The sequence below is a fragment of the Myodes glareolus genome, chromosome 27 (genome assembly GCF_982192425.1).
Source record: "Myodes glareolus chromosome 27, mMyoGla1.1, whole genome shotgun sequence".
Taxonomy (NCBI): Eukaryota; Metazoa; Chordata; class Mammalia; order Rodentia; family Cricetidae; genus Myodes; species Myodes glareolus.
The window spans coordinates 35,321,960-35,346,808 of record NC_142052.1 but is presented as its reverse complement, the minus strand read 5'-3'; the positions used below and the strand labels follow the sequence as shown (position 1 = coordinate 35,346,808).

At 44.4% G+C, this 24,849-nt stretch overlaps 1 protein-coding gene across 4 annotated transcripts in view; it reads left to right on the top strand.

Annotated features, from left to right (window-relative positions):
- The window catches only part of Stat4 (signal transducer and activator of transcription 4), a 113,664-nt gene that overhangs the window by 50,350 nt on the left and 38,465 nt on the right, over positions 1-24,849 (top strand). For all 4 annotated transcript variants that reach the window (XM_087902450.1, XM_087902451.1, XM_087902452.1 and 1 more), the window contains one exon: positions 23,952-24,050. In XM_087902450.1, the coding sequence (XP_087758576.1) occupies positions 23,952-24,050 (99 nt within the window). The remainder of the gene's footprint in view (positions 1-23,951; positions 24,051-24,849) is intronic.

The window sequence follows — 24,849 nt, the reverse complement described above, 5'->3', positions numbered from 1 at the left end:
GCTTTCAAGAGGTATTGAGCGCAAATGTGCTCACCAGACATCTCAAACTCTTCTTTCCCCAGGATGAACCACGGCACACTGTCACTGCCTGTCGGTGTGTGATTGCTTCTGGTCGTTGGCGAGTGCCTTTGTAGATAGGAAAATAAATAAAGCAAATACCTGGTGATTTTCCAATAGACGCCCGGTGGTTTCCGGTTTGCCAGATGGAAAGAGAAGTTACACAAATGCTTGTTTTTCAGATATTTGGTACACATGGAAAATTTAATTGAGTAAAATCTTTTTCTTTTTCTTTTGTAATCTTCATCAAAATGGAGTGACTTGTCCTCAGTGTTTTAGGAATTTAGGGTTTCCATGAGTGAACAGCGCTTGCTTTGACTGTGACCTTTCGACTGGGTTGCTTCTGTCAGGCCTGACCACAGAGCCGAGGCCCCAGGCAAAGCGCCCGCTTTCTCTTTTTAGCTTATTCACTGCCTGATTTGCTGACGCTAACCAAAAAGATTTCCTTTTCTACAGAGGAAGACTCATCCGCCTTTAGCAGCTGTGGAATTCGCACGCATGAAGTGGCGAGCGAGGCCAGCAGGGTTTCCCCTGTCTCTTCCCTCCTTCCTCCAAGGCCCTTCCTTGTCATTTGTATTTGATGTTCTTATCCCGGGATATCAAATGCCAGTTTCTGAATCTGTTTCTCCAAGTGTGTGTGTGTGTGTGTGTGTGTGTGTACGTGCATATGTGTGTGTGCGTGCGTTTATATGTGTGCGTGCGTGTGCATGTGTGTGTGTGGTGTGGGTGTGTGCATGTGTGCGTGCATGCGTGTGTGCGTGTGTGTATGTGTGCGCGTGTGTATGTGTGCGCGTGCAGGCGTGTATGTGTGCGAGTGTGTGCGTGTATGCGTGTGTGCCTGCGTGTGTGCGCGCGCGTGCGTGTGTGTAGGTGTGTGTGTGCGCGCGCGCCCGTGTGCGTGCGTGTGTGCGTGTGTGTGTACGTGCGTATGTGTGTGTGCGTGCGTTTGTATGTGTGTGTGCGTGTGTGTGTATGTGTGCGTGCATGCGTGTGTGCGTGTGTGCATGCGTGCGTACGTGTATGTGTGCGCGTGCGGGCGTGTATGTGTGCACGTGTGTGCATGTATGTGTGCGTGCATGCGTGCGTGTGTGTGTGTGTGTGTGTGTGTGTGTGTGTGTATTCAAGATGACCTTCCTCAATAGAAGACAGTGCTGTCCCTGTTCTTACTTTACTGTGATGGTGGTCTACTCTAGGTTATTTCTGCTGCTTTAATGATGGATAACATCCCTGTTTCACCTCTGATGAACTTCATAGATGCCCATACGTCTTTGAAGATCATGGAAATGACCATTCTTTATAAAATGTGAACGGTAATCATGAGAATTGTTCTGGAGGGTAGCTCCAACTTCGTTGGTGGGGTGCTGGCCTAGCATGCTGGAAGGCCTGGAATTACACTCAACACCAAACAGACTGGGTGTGGTGGTATTCACCTGTACTCCCAGCATTCCAGAGGTGGATGCTGGAGAATCAGAAGTTCAAGGTCATCCTCAGACACGTAGAGAATTGAAGGCCGGCATAGACTACTGAGACTCCATCTTTTTTTTTTTTAAATGTGTTCCATAGATTCTTGGGGAGGGGGCTTTTATCCTGCAGAAATTTGGGGACCTTCCATATACTAATACTCACTCTAAAACTATGTAGATCCTTCCTTGACATTCTCTTTATATCATTTGATCGAAAGGGATGATGATAGTTAGTTTGAAAGCAAAGGAATTCGATTCTTAATATCTTCCCTTTGCCAGGAAAAACTGAAGCCACACAGACATTCTCTAAAACCAAAACAAACTGTGGGAAGAGTGTCAAGGGTAGCATACGCTGGCTGTGTGTGTACTCCTGGGTCAGTCGCCCGTCTTGGATTCCTACTCTATTACCCGTGTGTCTTGTAGCAGCTCCTTGTTCTCTGGTCTTCCCTGAAAACTAGGGGCAGCTGCAGAACTGTGCCCGCCAGGGGCATCGGGAAGTTACCGCGACTAGATGACATAAACCAAATGAAGAACTTGACACAGTGCCCGCCACTCCCAGGGTCACCCACACATGTCCTTTCCTAGGTAGTACCACAACTAGAACGCAGCGTGGATGGCCCCTTGCTCTAAGATGATTACTAGGCAGGAAACGAACGAGGAACGGAGGTTACATTGCTGTCTCAGTAATTAAACCGACTCTACACATACCTTGAGATCAACACCCTCAGGTTTGACCCTGCCGTTAAAATGATTTTCACACCAAAGATTTTGGAAAGCAGAGATACTCATCAGTGAGGAGTTTAATCATTTTTCTTTTTACTGAACTCTTTAGAACTAATGTCACGAATACGTTTTGTTCCACACACCTCTAGGCTTCTCCTGCCGAGTGGGGAAATGTGTAGAGCATTTGAATTTGTTATATACAGCTACTGAGACGGATTTGTTTGGCTGGCAACCTGGGTACATTGACAAGCACTCAACACCCCCTATCCCTGGAACAAGGTTCAGCTTCTCTTGCTTTGCAATGTCTCCCCCCATCCCCCGCGCCACGGAGGATTCCAGGAATATTCTGTCATGAAAATGGAGTTTCATGTTATCCTCCAACTAAGAGGGAGGCTCTGGGTGCTGTCTTGCTATGCTCCTAAAGGAAGTGCGTTTGCTCTCCTGAAATGATCTGTTGGTTCACACACGTTTTTTCCAGAAAGCTCCTTAGATTGGACATATTTAATTTCGCTTGTCAAAGCCTCCACTACATCACAGGATTTAAACAGCACTGGGCACATGTTTTGCTTCCTGCTCTGCCAAGCTGGAAAAGCTCCCAGGCCAAGTAATTCATTTGCAGAAAAGAAAGCCCCAGAAACACAGAGAGCCCTCGAGAGTACAAGTTCTTTTGTAGCATGTTGTTCTAGCCAGGGGATGATTATTTTTGGCTTGGGTAGTCTGACAGAGAAGCAGGCAAACAAGGAGCTGGGAGTCTGGCCCCACTCCAACTCCTGGCATTTCCCCCAAGGCCAGGGCTCCCTGGGTAGAATTCCGCCTTGGCCCCTGCCCCGCCCTGCAGTCTTCAGAGGAAACCCCAGTGACAGCCTCGGCATTTCAGACTATCTACGAGGCCCCGTGCTCTTGCCTACATCTCCCCCACTCTAGCTGCCTGGGTTACTCCTCTTCCATTTAACAAACATGCTGGCGTTCTGTGGATATACGTCAGGGCAACCTTAGGGGTGAAGGTGGAAATGACCTGGTAGATCGTGGCCCAGCCAGACCCCCCCTCCAACAGCATACGTTTATTTACTTTTCTGTTTCTGAAGACTCGTGCAAAGATGCGAATCGAAAACTATCGACAGCAAGCCTGCACTTGGAGTGCACATTGTATGTCTAGATTGTAGAGGGAAACTTCAGGTTGGGAGGGAAGATATCAAAATGTCATCCGCGCTTCTCCCCGGTGTCACAGTGGTGGTTTAGATTTCCATGGTTTTCTTTTCCTCTCTTTCCTATCTTAAACAGCAGGTATGAATTTTATGTACATCCTGAAAAATCAAAGAATTTTTAATGAAGTAATCAACGGTACTGTTGATCAGCAGCCGAAGTTGGCAGCTGTACAACTGATCCTTTATTTTAAAAAGGATGTGTATTTATTATGATCATTTTATTTATGTGCACACATGTGTGTCTGTGCAGGTGAATGCCACCTGTGGGGGGGGGAGCCTGCAGAGGTCAGAGAAGGGCATCGGATCCCTTGGAGCCGGAGTTACAGGTGTTTAGAGACGCCCAACACAGGTGCTGGCAACTGTTCTGGGGTCTTCTGCAGGAAGTGCTCTGAACAACAGAACTGTCTCTTTTGACTTCCTCCAGTCCCAAGTCTCCTCTTCTCACAAAGGGCATGTGAGTCTGCGCTGTACACCAGACTCTCCTTGCTGTCGCACTTGGTTCGCACAGGATTTTATTCAGAATTGAGAAGATCTTGGGGAGGGAGTTTGGGATAGGGGGATCGTGCGGTCCAAAATGTATTTAACATGGTCACTCCAGCTGCCATGTTGAAGTAACCTTGTGGGGGAAGCAAGGGCAAAGGCAGGAGCCTAGCTCTCAGATAGTGGGAAGGAGAGGCTGTTGAGGATGATTGTGGGAAAAGGCGTGGAGGAGGGGTGAATTCTGGGTAGTCATCCATCACAGAATTGGATGCTAAAACTCCTTTCCTACATCCCGGTATTTACTTTAGGGACATTTATTTATGTGTATTATTTTCTAGTTGATGAGTGGAAGCTGTGATGAATCTAAAGAGCATTGGGTCTAGGAGGGCTTCTCTCTAAAAATTAATGCCAAACCTGATGCTCTCTGGCCTTCTGAAGCACCTACCTGCCCCTGTCCCTAAAGTGCTTCTGTCTCTAGGAGCCAGGATTTTGTATCTGGAAGTAGGAACACCAGGAGAGTCGGGTCTCGGTGTAAGAAGGTCTCAAACACCAGCCAGCAGTCGTATTGAACTTGCTTCTCACCATCTGGCGGGATGATAAAAAAACAAGAATTGTTGTCATAATTATTCCTTTCTTGGGACATTGCTGTGATGATATACACTCTTTGTAGTCATTTGGAAAGGAATATTCCACATTTGAAAATGTTTATTATCTATTATTATTATTACACATATATGTGTGCATAACATACGCCTGTGCATGTATGCATGTTGCGGTGCACCTGTGGGGAGGTCAAGGAAAAGCTTTCAGGAGTGGGGCCTCTCCTGCTGTGGATTCTGAGACCCAAACTCCGGTTTTCGGGAATGCACGGCAAGGGCTTTTAGAGCCATTCTGCAGGCTGAAGGGGTGGTCCTTTAATATATTCATTTCTGCTCCAGAATCTTGTGCTGAAGTTTCCTGGTCCGTTAAATCCTAAGTCTGGAAAACAAAGCTCACTTTCAGAGTTGGTGTAGGGGGCTTCAGAGAGAGGCTGTTATCTGTGAGCTCCCGGGCAGTCTGAGCTACACAGTGAGATCTGGGCCAGCCAGGGCAATGCAAATAAACACACCAAAGTCTTTCATAAATGCCCACTGGGAACTTCTTTTTCTCTTTTCTCTTTTCAGTTTCTCTTTGGTATAAATGAACCAAGACGACAAGTGTCTACAATATGATCTTAGCGTCTCCCAGAAAATGTTAGACCTGAACATGAGGAAAGTTCTATTCATTGGTGGTTCCTGTACCAGTGGGCCTTGTTCTGTCCCGTTAGAAGAATGGGTTTTTCATCTTATATACAAGTATTATATATTAACTATAGGAAAGTTGGAAAGGAAAGGCACAGGAAAGGGTGACGATACCAGCCACCCTAGTCTTACGGTGGTGAACTTTGACCCCATCAGGCTCCTATGCATTTCTTCTGTTTGGGAAATTTAGCTGCAGACAGAAAGATGGTGTTTCTTCCACAGAGTTGTGTTCTGTGGTTATTTGAGTGGTATTTGACATTACAGCATTATAAAAAGGCTCCGATACCTAGGACGCTCCACTGCTTACTGCTCCGGGTCTCAAACCGCCGTTGCTCACCGGAGACGGGGGAATGGCTGCACAGATGCTGCACTGTCTTCCAGGGCCCAGGGGAAACCATCCGTCTGCATGGCTTCCTTCAAGCCAAACAGAGAAGTAACAATGAGTACTCAGTGAGATTTGTCTTCAAGTTAAGAGTTGAGATGAGCAGGGGAGATAAGCGAAGGAGAATGGGCCCCTGGACTGTTTCTCATTTAGTTCAGTTTTAAAAAACTATTTTAAGAAATTTAAATGCCTTTAACTGAAATAGAATTATATAATTTCCTTTCTCCCCTTCCACCTTCCAGCCCTTCCCAGAAACCCTCCCTCAGACCCCTCCCTCAAGCCGATAGCTTCTTTGTCTTTGAATATTAACATTGCACACACAGAGACAGAAGAATGTAGGTGTTTGCACAAACGTATATGAATACCACCTGCAAGGTCGATCTTCTGTCCGTATGTATGTGGCTTCAGGGCTGACATTCTGCGCTGGGCAGTCAATAAGAGGGCTTATCCCTGGAAGGAGCACCTTCTACTTCCCCTGGCAGTAATCAGCTGCCTGTGGTTCTTTGTCTAGTGAGGGGACCCCTTAAAATATTCCCGGGAAAAATGTCCATTGATATTGCCATTGTTCTTGTCCTGTTGATGCCATCATTTCTGGGAAAGACTGCTACACAGCAGACTTCCTAGTATTCTGGCGGTTACAGCCTTCCTCCCTGTAATATGAGGGCTGGCTTGTTGGGGTATCTGTCCCGCCCAGTACCCCACAGCTGGTAAACCCCAAAGAAAATCACACACAGGACTCCATAAGATTATAAACTGATTGGCCCATTAGCTCAGTCTTCTTATTAACTAATTCTTACACCTTACAGTAACCCATAATTCTTGTCTGTGTTAGCCATGTGGCTCAGTACCTTTTTCAGCTGTCAGCTCACATGTTGCTTCTCTGGTGGTCTGAGCAGGAATGTCAGAGGGAGCTTCCTGCTTCCCAGAATACTCCCATTCTCTTTGCTCCACCTCTACTTCCTGTCTGGTTTTCCCGCCTATACTTCCTGCCTGGCCAATCAGCATTTATTTAAAATATGATTGACAGAATACAGACAATTCTCCCACACCACCTCCCTTCCTCCCTTCCTCTTTCCCTCCCTCCCTCCCTTCCACAAAGTTCCCGAAGCCATAGATGCAGGATCTATGATGTATCCCCTAAGGCTGGGCTTACAGGGCCTATTGATAACTGTATTGTGTTCAACTGTGGTTTGCCGTGACCGCCGCCAACTGTGGTAAAGAGTGCCTTCTTGGCTAACAAGGACTTCACATGTATAATTAGCATGAAAATCTCTCAGAAGTTTCAGATAAAATATATCAAAAGGGCCGTGGGGTGGTGGTGGCACACGTCTTTAATTCCAGCGCCTAGGAGGCAGAGGCAGGTGGGTCTCTGTGAGTTTGAGGCCAGCCTGGTCTACAAAGTGAGTTCCAGGACAGCCAGAGCTGTTATAGAGAGAAACCCGGTCTCAAAACACACACGCACACTCATTAAAATCTACTTATATATAATATTTCCTTTTATACAAATATATGTGTGTGTGTGCACGCACATATGCACACATGTGTGTGAAAGAAAAATACAACATTAATATGTGAAATGACTGGATTTTAAATTCTAAAATGTAAATAAAATACATCCAAGCATTAAGCAGAGAGAAGTCACAGACACCAACCTTGACTCCTTATAATAAAAAACTCCAAGCATGCCTTCAGTATCAGACGACAGACTTCTGAAAATTCTCTGTTGACACTCTGTTGTCTGAAGAACTTTCTAGGAAACCATAAAGCAAGGCAGAAATCTAAGAAGAGCAAATAGGTTGGGGTGAAAAGTTTGAAAGAAGAATACGCAGAGAGATCGGTCGTGGTTGGCGTGAGAAAGGACCCATGGCGGGCAAAAGAGAATGAGCGGACTTTAAATCATGTTAATACAGCCGATCCCACAAGGGGGAGCACAAGGCGGACCCTGGAGTCAGAGTGTGGGCGCGTGAAAGAACATGGCTTGTGGATCTCAGACACACAGAGCCGACACAGGCGGCTGGTGGAGGCAAAACGGTAGAGGGGGAGAACGGCAGCTGAGAATAAGTTCTAGAAGAGTTTTCTAAGTTAACTAAGACACCATGTGAGCATAAATTTGAAATATTTGGAGCCCGTGAGGCGGTTTAATGTATCAAGGCGCTTGCTGCCAAACCTATGGCGGTTTCGGTGAGAATGGTTCCTCTAGACTTGTATATTTGCATGCTCGGTCCCGAGTTGTTGGAGCAGTTTGGGAAGAACTGGGAAGTGTGGCTTTGTTGGAGCAGGTGTGTTTGTTACTAGAGGTTTCTAGAGCCCATGCCATTCCCCAGTTCTCTCTCTCTCTCTCTCTCTCTCTCTCTCTCTCTCTCTCTCTCTCTCGTCTTTCCTCGTATCTCATTCTCTGCTTTGTGGTTTTTGTCTTAAGTTCTGAAGTCTCAGCGACTGCTCCAAGTGGCGTGTATGCCACACTCATCACGGGCTCACCCTGTAAAACTGTGTGCCAAAATAAACCCTGTTTTGCTCTAAGCTGCCATGGTCACGGCATCTTAGCACAGCAATTGGCAAAGCCTGACAGCCTAAGTTCGGTTCTGGAGCCCACAGGGTAGAAGAAGAGAAGCAGTTCCTACAGATTGTCCTCTGACCTCCACAGGGACCACCGTGGCATGCACCCCGCTCCCGGCCCCTGCAACAAACAAACATATGTTTAATTAAACGATGCCAAGTTTGCGATCTGCCCTGGAAAATTTAAAACTTTACCTTTGACTCCATATCATAAAATCCTGGCTTCAATGGCCTTGTGTTCACGCTGGGAGACTGCGGTTGGTGCCGCCGGTGAAACGGTGACAGCGCAGAAGGTGGAAGTGGGGATTGGGCAGACCGAGCAGCCCACGGTCGGCAGTGAGCGCGATGTTATCCTCCAAGGGTGCTAATGGAGACAGGGCGTGTGCAAAAGTCCTTCCCGTAAGCTCAGGAGTCAGTGCACAGTAGACCACCTCCACAAACGTCTGGAGAAGACAAGAGCAAAGGCAGCAGAGATCGTGTAGCAACATAAAAGCGAAAGAAACGGGGAACGGCAAGAGCAGAAGGCGGCGCACAAAAGTGGCGGTGGAAGCTGATGGCGTCCTCCTACTATTAATATGGTTTTCATTTGGAATCAACATGAAACTTAACCCTGATCCTCGTAAGCGACCGCCCAGTATTTGAGCTTTTGGCAGAGTCCAAAGTAAAACGGAGTGTGTAAATGATCTAAAGCAAAGTATTGTTATTTTGTAACACGGAATGAAAATGAGAACATAAATCTGACGTTGATTTGGTATAAGGACGTGAAATGGTGAATTTACTGCTTCTGAGACTTAGGAAGCCGTTTCAAAATGTCACATTTAAACCCCAAGTAATAATCTGGGCAAATATTGTAATGTCAGGAGAGCCAGTTTCAAATGGATCAAGTTTACAGAATTTGCGGCATATTAAGTAGCATTAGATTCCATAGGAAGTAGAAATTATAAATAAAATAGATGTGTAGAGTATTTTCATGATTCTAGTTCAGTTTTCCAACAAGGTAAAAGTCTAAGTGAGCAAGATCTCAATGTTATAATTTAGCAAGTTTGGGTTAATAAAAAACACTTTGATGGTGAAAGACAAAAATCTAAATGAAAAAAAAAACTATTTATAAAAAAAATCAGACCAGGGCTAAAGTAACCATTCAATCATTATTAAAATTATATTTTTGAAGAATTTTAACGTATTGAAGTATAAGTTAAGTGAAATCGCAGATTAATAGTGATGCATCGTATGCTTTGAAATATATTTTTAATGTATGCCTCTAGACTACACACATGGAGAAAATATTCAGGAATATAGCAAAATATTAAGATATGTTATACAGGGATTCAGATGATTTTTATTTTCTTGGGGATTTTCCTGAATCTTAGCGATCGTGCATTTTAAAAAGTTCCCACAAAGGATATTTTTTACTTCTGCAATCAAAAAAACACATGTGTAATGACCTTAATTTAATGATTGATTGCGATCATGCCAACATCCCACTTAATTCTCACCGCTTAAGAGAGAAAGCGAGGCTTACGTTTCATACGGGAGGAATGAAGGCAGAGGGAGGGGGTGGCCTTTCTCTAAATGTCATTGCTGATGATGGCACGAAAGCATCTAAGGCCCCAGATTTGACCTCAAATGCCGAGGACTTTGCAGGACATTGTTTTAGGGACGCCATCACCACGACGGCTGTGTTCAAGCACTGCTGGGTCAGGCTGCCAAGAGCGTCACTAGTGCCCAGAGGACATAGGAGATCCAAACGCGTGGCTTGAAATGAGGTTTCACCCAAAACGATAAGAGAATGGGGAATACGTCCTTAATGAGCTCTAAATAATCATTTGGGTTAAAATGGAAAATGGAAAGACGGTCATGGTGGCCTGGGCCAGCCTGGGGCTGACATTTGAGAACCACAGAACCTCTATTGGCAACTTCTCAACAGGCAGACACTTGGGTAGCACAGCACCCACTGTGAAGTTCACTCTGCGTGCCGGGGCAGAGGTTCTGGATCCTGTCCTCCCGTCTGCAGCTGACTTACAGGTTATTCAAGCACTAATTCTCCATTATTTGAGGGCTGTTAGCAAGTTAGGGTGATGGCTTCCCTAAAAGAATGTCCTGGAAAGCCCTCAGTTTAATCCCTCCCCATGTTCCAATGAGTGTCCGTACTTCCACCCCAACTGAGGTGGATTTCAGACGCGCAGTAGCCCTTTGAAGGCTGCTTCTCAAATGTCGACCCACAGAACGGTTTTTATTCCTTGTGATTGAAAGAGTCTCCGCTTCTCGTTTCAGGTTTCTGATGCCCCCTATTTTGATCATTATATAAGCCACTTTTAAAAATTACCAATAGAACTCGTTAGAATAAAACCCGCTTTGTGTTTTTCTGACTGCTGAAATTATGCAGGTCTTCGTGAAAATTCAAATCATAATGAGAAGTCTAAAAAGCAAGAAAAAAAAACCCGCAAATTTCCACCAAAATCATGCAGCCACTGTTTACATTTCGGTTCCCATCTTTCTGTACTCCTGTGCCATCAATACCCCGCCATCACTTCCCCTAAAGCAGGTGGAGTCAGCTTTATCTAATGCTTTCTCACTTCTTTATTGCTCACCTCCGTGTGCACCATCACCACCCTAGACATCCACACTAACAGTTAAGTGTGCAGGTTTTCACATCCACGATTCCACGGTTAAATAAAAGGGAAAATACGTGAATTATGCCCATGCGAACGTGTGTGTGTGTGTGGTTACGGGGTTTTGTAAGCAATGATGTCAAGAGTTTACCACTGACAAAAGCAAAACCGTATTATTCATTTCTCTGCTCTCCAAGTCTGACTTCACAGGAGTCCTCTCCCATCGTGTGGGTGCGCGGCGATTTACTGCGCAAGTGCTGCTGGGTGTGCAGGCTCTGGACAGCCGGTTGTGTGCTGCTGGGTGTGCAGGCTCTGGACAGCCGGTTGTGTGTAGATGTACAGGACTGGGGTCTAGAAATGTACTTACGAGTTAAAATCGTAAACATTTTAAAACTTGGGAGTCATGAGATTGCTTTTCTAAGATGTCACAAATTCACAGTTCATCGGCAGAATAGGAAAGAATGATTCTCTTCAGTTTCATTAACCGTGGCTTTATATGTGTGTGTGTGTGTGTGTGTGTGTGTGTGTGTGTGTGTGGTGTGATAGGCACATGGTGTGCATCCCAGGCCACATCTGCAGAGGTCAGAAATCAGCTTGTAGAAGTTGGTTCTCCCTTCCCATGTGGATCCTAAGGATTGAACTTGGGTTGTCAGGCTTTGGCAGCAGGCCTTACTCACTGAGCCGTCTTGCCGGCTCCGGCTACAGTTGTAATTATCTTTCATCTTTGCCGATAGGATTTTGGGACACTCCTTCCTTCCTTCCCTTATCTGACAATTGTGAGGCCGGGCATCCGTTCCCACACTTGGTTGTCCTCTTTTTGTGACTCCCTTTTTCCTTTCCACTGAGTTTTCCATCCGCTTCAAAGGTTTATATATATTCGAGTTTTTTTTTAAAAAAAATTACATTTTTCACATGCTAATAATTCATATGAGTTACTATTTCCTTAGTCTGCCATGTCTTTTGATTTCATTATTTTCCACACCAATCCCCCTTTTTAATCTAATGAAAAGCCTACCTTTTTTACACCATCTCTAAAAATACTGCCTTCATTTAAGAAGGCCTCTCCAATATCAGATTATACACACAACCTTGTCATTCTAATACTTTTTAAAAACTAATCTTGTAATTGATGGAGAACTCAGTCTTGCCTCTTTCCTCTGTATTGATAGGTATCTGCCAAAAGATGATACAATAGGGTTTTTAATTTCAAGTAAGGGGCCTACAGAGGTCGCATGTGAGCTCATTCAGGGTGTCTGCAAGTTCAGTGGGGTGCAATGATTTTAAGGGATTCGCTGCTTTTATGGCTGGGAAGGCAAGCGCAGTCTTTGGTAGAAGACCTGTGTAACGTCATCACGGCAGCCACTAAGAATATTCTGGAGAGAGCCAACAGTGACCAGGGCTTTGCGTTCTCAATGTTCCTCATTAGATCCTGCCAGGGCACACAGGGCCCCCGGCAGCCATAGCAGGGCTGCCTTTAGCAGTAAGTAGAACCTCCACAGTTTGGGAGACCACTAAGTGACTTCAGCCAGAGCCACTCACTTCGTGGTCAACACGTGGCATCTTTCTGCTGTTTGTCAAGCACTCCACCTGTCTTTAGATTCCATAAATAATGACAGCCTTGAATATAATCCTTCCGGAAATAATAGAATGTCTGACAAAGTGAAATTGAATGCAGTTTGTGCTTCCCAGAGCCTATTAACCAAAGAGGTATCAGGTTGTTGTTGTCTTGCCATAGTAGTAACTTAGAAAGCCCAAAGTTGTGGAATGAAGGTCACCTGGGTTTGAGGTTGCTTTTCCTTGAGTTTCTGGTTCTTTGACGCCTTACAGATGATATAATACCCCAAAGTGACGTAACACCTGTGCCTCCTAACGCCTACCTTGCCGGAGCTACCTGAGAAGTACCCTGTATACAGTAGGTACTCAATAAATGCAGGGACTGTTTTTCTTGTGATCGAGCATGCATGGTAAGGTTAGCATCCACTTTGCTCATTGCCTATTTCAAATTCAAGTTGATCTGTGAGTTCCCTGTGGGCACAGAATATTAGCCGTCAGAGCGGTCTTCAGCATCTCTTTTGAGTTGGCTGATAATTTTCAAATCAAAACTCATCATTTATAAAAAAAATTTCTGCAGAAATCAAAGTGAAAGATCTGCTTTGGTACCTATAACACGTGTGTGTGCACGTGTACACACACGTGTGCACATTTATCATTTCTACTTAGTTTTAATCCTTACACCAACACATGCTTAACTATTTAAAAGAATTCCGATACTAAAGAATTAAATTAGCAGTGAAGAGCCCCACCTTGAGTCTACTGCCCAAGGTCATCATTGCTGAGGGCTTGACACCTGCTTTCCCTGTCAGAAAAATTGAGTTTTTAATGATGGCTTTGCTAACAGCTCTGGATTGAGAGTGAATTATGTTATTCAGAAACAAGTGTGGTATCCTTCTTGTGAGTCAAGAAGTGCCAGAAAAGTCCCCACCGTCATTTATTAAACAAAACAAAAACAAACAAACAGTCTGAAGCTTCTTTTATACTGTTAGTTTTTATTTTTATATTTGAATTTCTTTGATACTTCCTGGTACACAGATCAACCAGTTTGCTCACGTCAGTTAAACTAGAAAGAAATTGGTTTTGTACTGCTTTGTTGTTGATTTATGTGGATGAGAGTTAAAACTCCGCTAGCGTCGCCTTGGAGCGATCCGGAAACCCTCTGTGACTTAGAGCGCTTCGCCAGCTATAAAGGTCTTTCGGTTGTCCGGCAGGCTCTTCCCAAGCATTAGTCTCCCAGCTAACCGGGCTACTGAAGCAATGAGGATCAACAGGCCGCTTACCTGAAGTCATGAAGTGAATGTCTGAGGCACCGAATCAGGTCCTGTGGCCGCGTGGAACCGTGCAGAGTAGCGGTCTCGGGGAGATTGTCTTCATGGGTGTGTTAGGACCTGCGCAGAATAGCCGTCTCAGAGAGATTAACCTCATGGGTGCCTTAGCGCCTCATCTTGTTGTGTCACATAGTACCCAGCAAAAGCCACATGGGGAAGGCAGGCGTGAGAGGCAGCTGGTCTCGCTGCACGTGCAGTAGGAAGCAGAGACAGGGTGCCGGTGCCGGGTCCAGCACCCCCAGCACGTGGAGTGGGGCACTCACATTTGCGGTGGTCCGCCTATGTCCGTTAACTTAGTGTGAAACTCGGTCATAGATGCGCCCAGAGTTAGGTCTCCCTGGTGATTCTACAGTATGTCTGTTAAGCAATCAATCAACATTAGTCAATCAAAACAGAAGTGGGACCAGGAGACATGCTTAGTGCCTTTAGGAAGCCTGTTCTGAAATATGCACACACTTGCAGCTGGTTTTTCGCTAGTGTAAGTGTGTTGGTGCTAGCGTGAAGAAAAGACATTAAAATGTACACCTTTTGGAAGTTGGGTATAGTAGCAAAAGCCTTTACTTCCAACACTTGGAAGGTGGAGGCAGGTCAATCTCTATGAGTTTGAGGCCAGCCTGGGCTAATAGTGAGTCTCAGGCCAGTCAAGGCACACAGTGAGATTTTATCTCAAAAGCCAAACCAAACCATTGAGAACTTACACTTCATTTCTGTTGTATCAAAGCCAGCTTTGTGCCGGGTGTGGTTGGGGTACACTCAAAACCCTAGCACCAGAGAGACAGAGAAGCAGGGGGTTCCCGGCCATCCACAGCTACAAAACGATTTTAGGACCATCCTGTGTTTGTAAGACTCTATCAATAATTAAAAAAAAAGGGCAAACAAACAAACCAGTCTTAACTCCAGTGGAAGGGTCGCTTCAGGCAGGAGTGGGTGAGAACTGTCACTTCCATAAATAAATAATTAATAAAATTCCCAAAAACGCAAGTAGAAAGTAGAGTTCCCACGTTCGTCCTACCCACCCATCCTCTCTCCCGCTAGACAATCTCTTAAATATTACATTAATGTGATGCACTTGTCCCAACTGATGGTGATTAGCTAAGATCTATAATTTACAGTATAGTTCTATGGATTTTAACATGGAGCAATGTCCCGTCTCCACCACGGTAACATAGCACAAGACAGTTTCACTGGCCCCTCCCCCATACACTCTGTGCTCCTCCAAACACCTGGCAATCACTGTCTCTATTACGGTCTTCCTACTTCGCGTGTGTGGCGGCGGGGGAGGGGGTACATGAGTTCATGTGGGTGCACACGAATGTGAAGACCTGGGGGTCAAGTCAGAGTGTCTTCCTCGGTTGCTCTCCGCCTTATTTTTTGCAACGGCCTTTTTCTGAACCCACAGCCCACCGGTCATCGAAGCTGGCAGGCCAGTTGAGCTTCAGGACCCACTGCCTCTGCCCTACAGAGCAAGCATTACAAATGTAACCCTCCATGCCTAGCTTTTCCATGGCGTTAGACTCGGATTCCCACGCTCACATGACAAGCCCTTAACTGAGCAACCTGCCTAGCCCTATCTCCCTAGTTTTAAGTTTTCTTAAAATTATAAAACAAGAACTCTTTCAGACTGACATATTTCTTAGCAGTGTGTATTTAAGTGTATTTTGTCTTCATACTTTGGTAACATTTCTTCTAGTACTAAACAATACCTTGACTGTATGCACAATAGTTTACGTGACTAATTCTCCGACTGAAGGATGTTTGCCACCTCTAAGTATTAGCAATTATTTTTTAATATTTATTTATTTATTATGTATACAATATTCTGTCTACATGTGTGCCTGCAGGCCAGAAGAGGGCATCAGACCTCCTCGTTACAGATGGTTGTGAGCCACCATGTGGTTGCTGGGCATTGAACTCAGGACCTTTGGAAGAGCAGGCAATGCTCTTAACTGCTAAGCCATCTCTCCAGCCCCCAGTATTAGCAATTATTAATGTGGCTATTACAAGCTCCCATGGATAGATGGTATTTGTGTGTAAATAAGTTTCCAGCCTCCTTAAACAAATACAAAAGAGGGATTGCCAGAGGCTGTGAAAAGAGTGTGTTTAGTTTCATAAGGAATTGTCTGTCTTCCCGAATCCCTTTTGTTGTTTACACCCTGTTAGCAATGACTGAGAGCCCTCTCCCAGCTCAGAGGATGCATCTTATATTCGACACCTCCCAATTGCTGTCCCCGTGTGGCAGTCCCAATGTCACTGTTATGGTGTGATATGGAATGAGGTCATCGCTACCCATGCGGTTGTCACTTCTCTTGAATTGTACCCGCTGTTGTTATAACACATGTTGCTTAATTACATCTTAAATGTTGCCAGAATAGAAACTACAATTTACGGTTCAGACAGATTGTGGTATGTACAGAACGAAACAAGAACGAGTCAGCATTTGACATTTGTCTAATACACATTTGTTGCTGGTTAAATGATCCAGCTTCATATTTTCTTAGAAAGCGGCAATAAATGCCTAACGGGATGTGAGAAAGGAGTTCACCTACCAGGAGCTAGGTTGTATTCTATGACTGAATTCATGATGTACAGATTGCCAGTCTCACACAGAAAAACTGTGACCAGAGCAATAACCAAATTCCTTAGAGGGGATGAAAGAACTCTGAACAGTCAGAAGCCGTAAGAAGTGAATCCTGCATTGCACAGCATCAGCCTTAGAACATACACCTGCACCAGCAGCATCCTGCATTGCGCTGCATCAGCCTTAAAACATTCACCTGCATCAGGAGCATCCTGCATTGTGCTGCATCAGCCTTAAAACATTCACCTGCATCAGGAGCATCCTGCTGGCTGAACAGAATGCGCCTCATTTTCAGCACACTGCTACTGAAGAAAAGTGAAAATATGTGTTTAATCAAGCAGCTAATGCTAGAGTGTGGGAGGCAGATTTGCCTTGGCAAGATCTAACATTTCATTATTTTCAGTTTTGGGGATCTTAACAAAAAGAAAAGAAATAAAAAAATCTTTCTGGGAACCTTCATCTGGCGATGGATGGAGATAGAGACAGAGACACACATTGGAACACTGGACTTAACTCCCTAGGTCCAAATGAGAAGCAGAGGGAGGGAGATCGTGATCGAGGAAGGCAGAACCAGAGGGAACCTTCATCCGACGATGGATGGAGATAGAGACAGAGACCCACTGGACTGAGCCCCCAAGGTCCAAATGAGGAGCAGAAGGAGGAAGAACATGAAAAAGGAAGTCAGGACTGCGAAGGGTGCGTTCACCCACTGATAAAGGGGACTGGTCTGGTGGGAGCTCACTAGGGCCAGCTGGACGGGGACTGAATGAGCATGTGATCGGGCTGGATTCTCTGAATGTGGCTGACACAGGGGCTGACTGAGAAGCCATTGACAATGGCACTGGGTCTTGTTTCGTCTGCATGTACTGGCTTTTTGGGATCCTGGTCTGTTTGGATGCTCACCTTCCTAGACCTGGAGAAGGGGGGAGGAACTTGGACTTCCCACAGGGCAGGAAACCCTGACTGCTCTTGGGACTGGAGAGGGAGGAGGAGAGGGAGTGGGGGAGCGGGAGGTGCTCTAATTGAAACCGCACAAGAATGTCTAAGAGCAAGAAGAGTTTGCTGGGGAGATGGCTGAACCCATTTGCTACTCTTGCAGAGGATCTAGGTTCAGTTTCCATCACCCACCCACGTGGTGATTCACAGCAGTCTGTAATCCCAGCTGCAGGGCATCTGATGCCCTCTTTTGACGTCCGCTGGCCCCAGGCGTGTTCCCAGGTACATATACAGATGAACAGGAAACACGTCTACTCATAAACAGTCACCTCTGAAAGCAGTAGTGCATGGATAAGGGCAGCCGGGTGAGGGGTTAGCGGCCATCTCCCTAACTACGTAGCGATATGGTTGCTAATGATGGCGGTATGACTAGACCACTAGAGTGCTCGGCATGTCAATCAACAAAGCAGCTGGCCGTCCTGGAAGGGATTCGATGGCCAGTCTTTCCTGAGAACTTCTGGTGAAAGTTGCAGTATGGAACCTTACGGGAAGGCGAGAGCGACTGCCCATGCTCTCGAGAAACGAGACACATCCCTGGTGTCTGGACAACCCACAGGACCGCTCTGTGGGAAAACAACAGGCAGTGAATTCCGAACTTACACAAAATTCAGGAAAGTGCACGCTAAAGAAGCAAAGGAGGGTTGGGGATGTGTTTGCCACATTTATTTCATAAGTATTTACCCTTTTATGTATGTATGATACTGGTTACTCAAATATCTATGTCCACTCTGAAATCGAGTTCTTGAATTAAGCCAAAACTCGTGTGACTAAAAAGCATTATGTCATAGTTAGTCATCTTGATTTAGGGTAAAAGTCGTTGCTGGAGATAAAGTTCAGTTCATAGCCATGAAAGACTTTAATCACAAGCAGTATGTTATACATCTAAATATTTCTATCGGAAACAGAAGAACGACTTACAAAGTTGCTTTTGACATAATTCTTTCAAGAACTTATAAACTTGATAGTTAAAACAAGCCAGCACCAAGATAGAAATTTATACAAAAGGACACCTGGCTTAATCAAGCAGAATGAATTATTTGTACCCCACACTACAGGATACTCATTCCTTACAAGTTAGCATGAAATTTTTACAAGTTATCCATATGATGGGTCACAAAGCAGATATCAACAAACTGAGTGGCTGGGGTTATCGGAGTCTTATCAGATCAAAATTAAGCTTTATTAGAAGTTGTGTTGTTGCAGGAAAAGAAGAAGAAAATCCCTGTGTCTGGATTTTAGCTAGTACACTGCTAAACAAATCTTGGAGGCAAAACCTGGATGGAAATGAAATGATTGAAAGGGAGGGAGAGTCTACAGAGCTGGTTAATGGGAATAGAAAATCCAGAAAAAATGTACAGATAAAAATTTAGAATTGCCAACAAATATTACAAATACATCATTAGAACCTATAGCAGTCAGCAACTTTGCTGAACTCAAAATTGACACACAAATTTGACTGTTTCTATATATAGGTCACAGGAGGAAGGTGGTGCGGGAGAATTATCTGTATTCTGTCAATCATATTTTAATAAAACACTGATTGGCCAGGCAGGCAGTATAGGCAGGAAAGCCAGACAGGAAGTAGAGGTGGAGCAAAGAGACTGGGAGGGAGTATTCTAGGAAGTTCCCTCTGCCACTCCTACACAAACCACCGAAGAGGCAGCATGTAACTTGCCCAGCTGAGAAAGGTACGGAGCCATGTGGCTAACGTAGATAAGGATAATGGGGTAACATAAGTTATAAGAGCTAATAAGTAGCCTGACCTAATGGACCAATCAGTTTATAATCTTCTGGAGTCTTATGTGTGATTTTCTTTGGGGTTTGCCGGCTGTGGGGTACTGGGCGGGACAGAAACCCCAACAAGCCGGCCCCTCATACTACAGGAAGGTATCAGGTGTGCTCATTCAAAACAGTATCAACTAAACAGAAGTTACCCCCCACAAAAGATGTTTCAGATCTCCTATGGAGCAGAGAGACATTGTACAATTCTGCTATGACTAGACCATCAGAGCAATGTGTATTGCATACCAAATCTCCCTTAATTTCCTTAAAGATCCAATGACACTGAAACTCTGTGTGTGTGTGTGCGTGTCTGTGTGTGTGTGTGTGTGTGTGTGAGAGAGAGAGAGAGAGAGAGAGAGAGAGGGAGGGAGGGAGGGAGGGAGGAAAGGAGGAAGGGAGGGAGGGAGAGGGACTAAAAGGGGGAGGGATGGAGATTCTGTGAATGTGTGTGCATAGGGGAATCTTGCAAGCAGATTCTGAAATTTGCGTGGAAATGCCCTTGCTTTCAGGACTTACCAGAAAGCTCCAGTGACACCTCACTGGCGACACAGAGAGGGATCTCTAAGATGGAACCCAAGACCTCTCATGTTGGTGGGAAGACAGGATTTATGACCAAACTGGGCCAACAGTGGGAACGAAGGGTTCTCAATGAACGCTGTTGGAACTGTGTAACAAAAGGAAAAAAAAAATAAAAGAAACCTTCTTCTCTGAAAAGCTCCAAATAAACTGCAATTAACAGCAAAGTTAGATTATTAGGGCTCCTGGTGTTGTTACTCTCAATATCCCGGTTACCGTTGTTGTACAGATAGAAGCCCTGGCTAGCATACACCAGGATAACATTGTAGCCAGAAGCCCTGGCTAGCAAACACCAGGATAACATTGTAGCCAGAAGCCCTGGCTACAAACACCAGTAGCAGTCACAGCTATACCATTTACAGCCCCTAAACCTAGTAAAAGGTTTATAAAGCAGATCATTAAAATTTCTAGTCACTGGGGAAAGGACTAATAAACCCGACTTTGCTGCAATTAAAAGCTTCTGTTGACCGACACTAGGAGACAGTGGGGGTCACTGCAGGGAGCTTAAAACCTTCGCGATACTTTGACAAAGAAGTAGAACACCATTGCATGTCTCCCTCTGGGTTGCTTTTTCCCTTGCAAGCAACGCACATGCTGGGGTTCATTGTATTGCTGTTCTGAGATCTGTATACATAGACACCACTCAAAGGTGAGCGTGAACACGTCTTTAATACTTAGGAACACGAAATAATAATTTGATATTGAATACGCAGAGGAAAGCAATAATGAATTCTTGGATGAAAAGAGGACTGATGCTTGGCCCTTAAAGGAAAGAAAGGAAGACGATGAAAGACACGGAGGACAGCAGAGGGGCGAGGAAGGACGTGGAAGGTTAAGGTTGGCAGGAGACTGAAGATGAACTCAGCACAGCAGAGTCTGAGGACATCTCCTCGATGGGCGGTCCTCCATCCGCAGAAGAGCAAAGGCGACATGGTGTGTCTGTGACCTCAGAGGGATCCTCGTCCCAGGACAAAGTCTCAATTGCAGAGCTTCCAAATTAGCTCAAAAAGAAACCCTTTCTTAGCGGTGAAATGCCCGTCAGGAAAAAGGCGGGAAAACCTAGGTTCTGGGGCGAGAAGCACTTAAAGACAAGCTACATGGAAAGAACCAAGAGCTGCCAAGATGAACAGGAATCAATTCAAATAGACTGAAATCGTAGATGTCTTAGGAACGGCATTCCCACAGACTGAGTGGGGTCACCTTCGTATCTGTGCCTTCTGAATGTCAGTCAGTTCACCACTTCTAGGCTGGAACTTTCCGTCTTAAAGAAGGAACAGATTTTTTTGTATATATTTGCTTTCAGTATTTCTTTATGTTTTATTGATTTTATTGAACTATACATTTTCTCTGCTCCCCTTCCCTCCTCTCCCCTCCCCTGCTACCCTCTCCCATGGTCCCCATGCTCCCAATTTACTCAGGAGATCTTGTCTTTTTCTACTTCTACTTCCCATGCAGATTAGATCCATGTAAGTCTCTCTGAGGGTCCTCATTGTTGTCTAGGTTCTCTGGAATTGTGATTTGTAGGCTGGTTTTTCTTTGTTTTGTGTTTAAAAACCACTTATGAGTGAGTACATGTGATAATTATCTTTCTGGGTCTGGGTTACCTTACTCAAAATAATGTTTTCTAGATCCATTCATTTGCCTGCAAATTTCAAGATGTCGTTATTTTTTTCTGCTGTGTAGTACTCCATTGTGTAAATGTGCCACATTTTCCTTATCCAGTCTTCATTCGAGGGGCATTTAGGCTGTTTCCATGTTCTGGCTATGACAAACAAAGCTGCTATGAACATAGTTGATCACATGTCCTTATGGTATGATTGAGCATCCTTTGGGTATGTACCCAAAAGTGCTGGGTCTTGGGGAAGGTTGTTTCCTAATTTTCTGAGAAAACACCATACTAATATCCAAAATGTCTGTACAAGTTTGCACTCCCACCAGCAATGGAGGAGTGTTCCCTTTACCCCATATCCTTTCCAGCATAACTTGTCATCAATGTTTTTGATCTTGACCATTCTTACAAGTGTAAGATGGAATCTCAGAGTTGTTTTGATTTGCATTTCTCTGATGGCTAAGGATGCTGAGCATTTCCTTAAGTGTCTTTCAGCCATTTTAGATTCATCTGTTAAGAGTTCTCTGTTTAGGTCTGTACCCTATTTTTATTAGATTGTTTTTTCTTTTGATGACCAATTTCTTGAATTCTTTGTATGTTTTGGAGATCAGACCTCTGTCTGATGTGGGGTTGGTGAAGACCTTTTCCTGTTCTTTAGGGTGCTGTTTTGTCTTGTTGACTGTGTCCTTTGATTTACAGAAGCTTTTCAGTTTCAGGAGGTCCCATTTCTTAATTGTTTCTCTCAGTGTTTGTGCTGCTGGGGTTATATTCAGGAAGTGGTTTCTTGTGCCAATGCATTCAAGTGTACTTCCCACTTTCTCTTCTATAAGGTTCAGTGTGGTTGGTTTTATGGTGAGGTCTTTGAACCATCTGGACTTGACTTTTGTGTAAGGCAATGGATATGGATCTATTTTCATTCTTCCACATGTTGATATCCAACTATTCCAGCACCATTTGTTAAATATGCTTTCTTTTTCCATTTTAAATATTTTGCTTCTTTGTTAAAAAGTCAGGGGTTCATAGGTATGGGGATTGATATCTGGGCCTTCTATTCGGTTCCATTGGTTCTCCTGTCTGTTTTGATGCCAGTACCAGGTTGTTTTCAGTACTGTAGCTCTGTAGTAGAGTTTGAAGACAGAGACTGTGATGCCTCCAGAAGTTCCTTTATTGGACATGATTGTTTTGGCTATACTGGGTTTTTTGTTTTTCCATATGAAGTTGAGTATTGTTCTTTTGAAGTCTGTGAAGAATTTTACTGGGATTTTCATGGGCATTGCATTGAATCTGTAGACTGCTTTTGGTAAGATTCCCATTTTTACTACGTTAATTCTTCCTACCCAAGAGCATGGGAGATCTTTCCATTTTCTGGTATCTTTTTCAATTTCTTTCTTCAAAGATTTAAAGTTCTTGTTATACAGGTCTTCCACTTGTTTGGTTAGAATTACTCCGAGATAGTTTATGCTATTTGTGGTTACTGTGAAGGGTGATGTTTCTCTGATTTCTTCCTCGGTCCATTTATCATCTATACAGGAGGACTGCTGATTTTTTCAAGTTAATCTTGTATTCTGCTACATTACTGAAGGTGCTTATGAGTTGTAGAAGTTCCTTGGTAGAATTTTTGGAGTACCTTATGTAAATTATCCTATCATCAGCACATAGTGAGAGTTTGACTTCTTCTTTTCCAATTTGTATCCCCTTGATCTGAAGGAAAAGATGTTTAAAGAGTGAATGTGGAAGAACAGAAACCTGAATAGCTGGTTTTTACCCCACTTTCGCAGGTGGAAATGTTAATTGACACAGAATCTGAAACACTACCGCAGAAGTCACGGCCATAATAACATTTACAACCGACAACCTCCATTTTTCTCTCCAGAAAGATTCTTTGGTTTAGTTGTCTGTTTAATCTACTTTTGATTGGTGTTAATTTTCGACTTTTTGGACTGCTAACTTTTCTGCCGTTGACCTTTTAACCATTCCATGGGTATCAGTACTCCCTCAAGAGAAGAGGGCAGAGATCAATTAGCATGCCTGCCTCCTGTGCCTCTCGCTAATCTTGCCTCAAGAAAGTCTGGTAAAGAGGCTTTAACACTCCTAGCTAAATTATGGCTTTCCAGGCTAGAAAACACAGTTCTTGCGGGTAAGTCAAATGAACGCACACTCATTGCTGGCCACTGCGACCACCTAAAGAGATTCACGACTTTCATTTACAGAAACGTATCTGACGGCTCAATAGTGCCTCGGGCTGCCAATTAGCAATATATGCATCATTAACCTTGGCAATAAAATATATACATGCTTCAATGTCAAAGATATCATGGCTGAAAAGTGGGTTTAGTTTTGCTTGAGTATAATGTTAGTTCTGAGGTAGTTGACGTGAATGCCATCAACTGGGGATCTCGGGATAGCCTGTTAGCCTGAAGCAGCGAGCTGCCACACGCACAGCTGTGACCCTTTTGGTCCTGGAGAACTCACAGGGACATAACCGCTCTGTCCTAAACCTGCCTAGCGCCTAAGTCATCTGACCCACCAGTGTGTTCAGGGCTTTGATAAAGAAGTCTCAAAGAACATCCGCTTGGAGTTTTGAAAGCAAAGAGAGCAACATTCTCTCCTTAAGAGTCTAAGTTTCCATGACATTGCAAACGAATAGATATGGAACAGATCCCAAATATTTGTAGAAGGAGATGATTGCAGGTTCTTAAGTAGAACATTTCCTTAGGACATCCGTGTGTCTTCGAAGCCTTTTACGCTGCCCGTTTTTGCTATTTTTCAGGGAAAGTTTCACGGGAATCCCATGCATGTAGCTGTGGTCATCTCAAATTGTTTAAGGGAAGAGAGAAGAATACTGGCTGCAGCCAACATGCCTATCCAGGTAACGTCTTCTGATCCATAATCATATGCATTAGCCATCGCTTTGCTGGCTTGCCAAGTCATAGCTTCTGAGTTTGTGATCTTGCTTTCTCCTTGAGTTCAGTTTTCTGCAAAATCAGGGTCTTCTTCTGTGTTGTTGGTGTCACCGGCCTTCCTGGCACTCTTGCTCAGGGTCCTGGGCTCATCTTTGAGAAGTTTCTTGTCTTTTTTTCATATTGGTATAATTACCAAATCTTTTCAAATTCCAGGTTTTTTTTTTCCTTTTGGCCATGGGGTTTTTCCTTTTGGCCATGTAATACCAGCTGGCCTTGAGCTCACTATGTAGCCGAGACTGGCCTTGAGCTCACTATGTAGCTGAGGTTGGCATTGATCTCACTTTTTAACTGAGGCTGGCCTTGAGCTCACTGTGCACCGAGGCTGACCTTGAGCTCATTGTGTAGCTGAAGCAGGCCTTGTACTTGGACTCTTTCTATCCTCCTTCCAAGTGCTGGGATCACAGATGTCTAGCACCCAGACTAACTACTCTAAGTCTCTTTCTGTTTTCATGGCTAACTTCTGGTCCAAGATCTTAAAGTATGAATCTAGGAAGGCAGCAATCACATTTCGGTTAGATTCCCAGTTCCGGTTTGGACTCTGCCTCTCTGGCGGGTCTGTCTTCACAGGCTGATCTTGACTGACATTCCCGAGTCTAAGCTGCTACTCCACCAACAGGAATTTTGATTTACAGAAACTCCCTAAGTACTTATTTGACCATTCTTTGCCCTAATGTAATTTACAGTATATTTTATCTCATTCTTCTG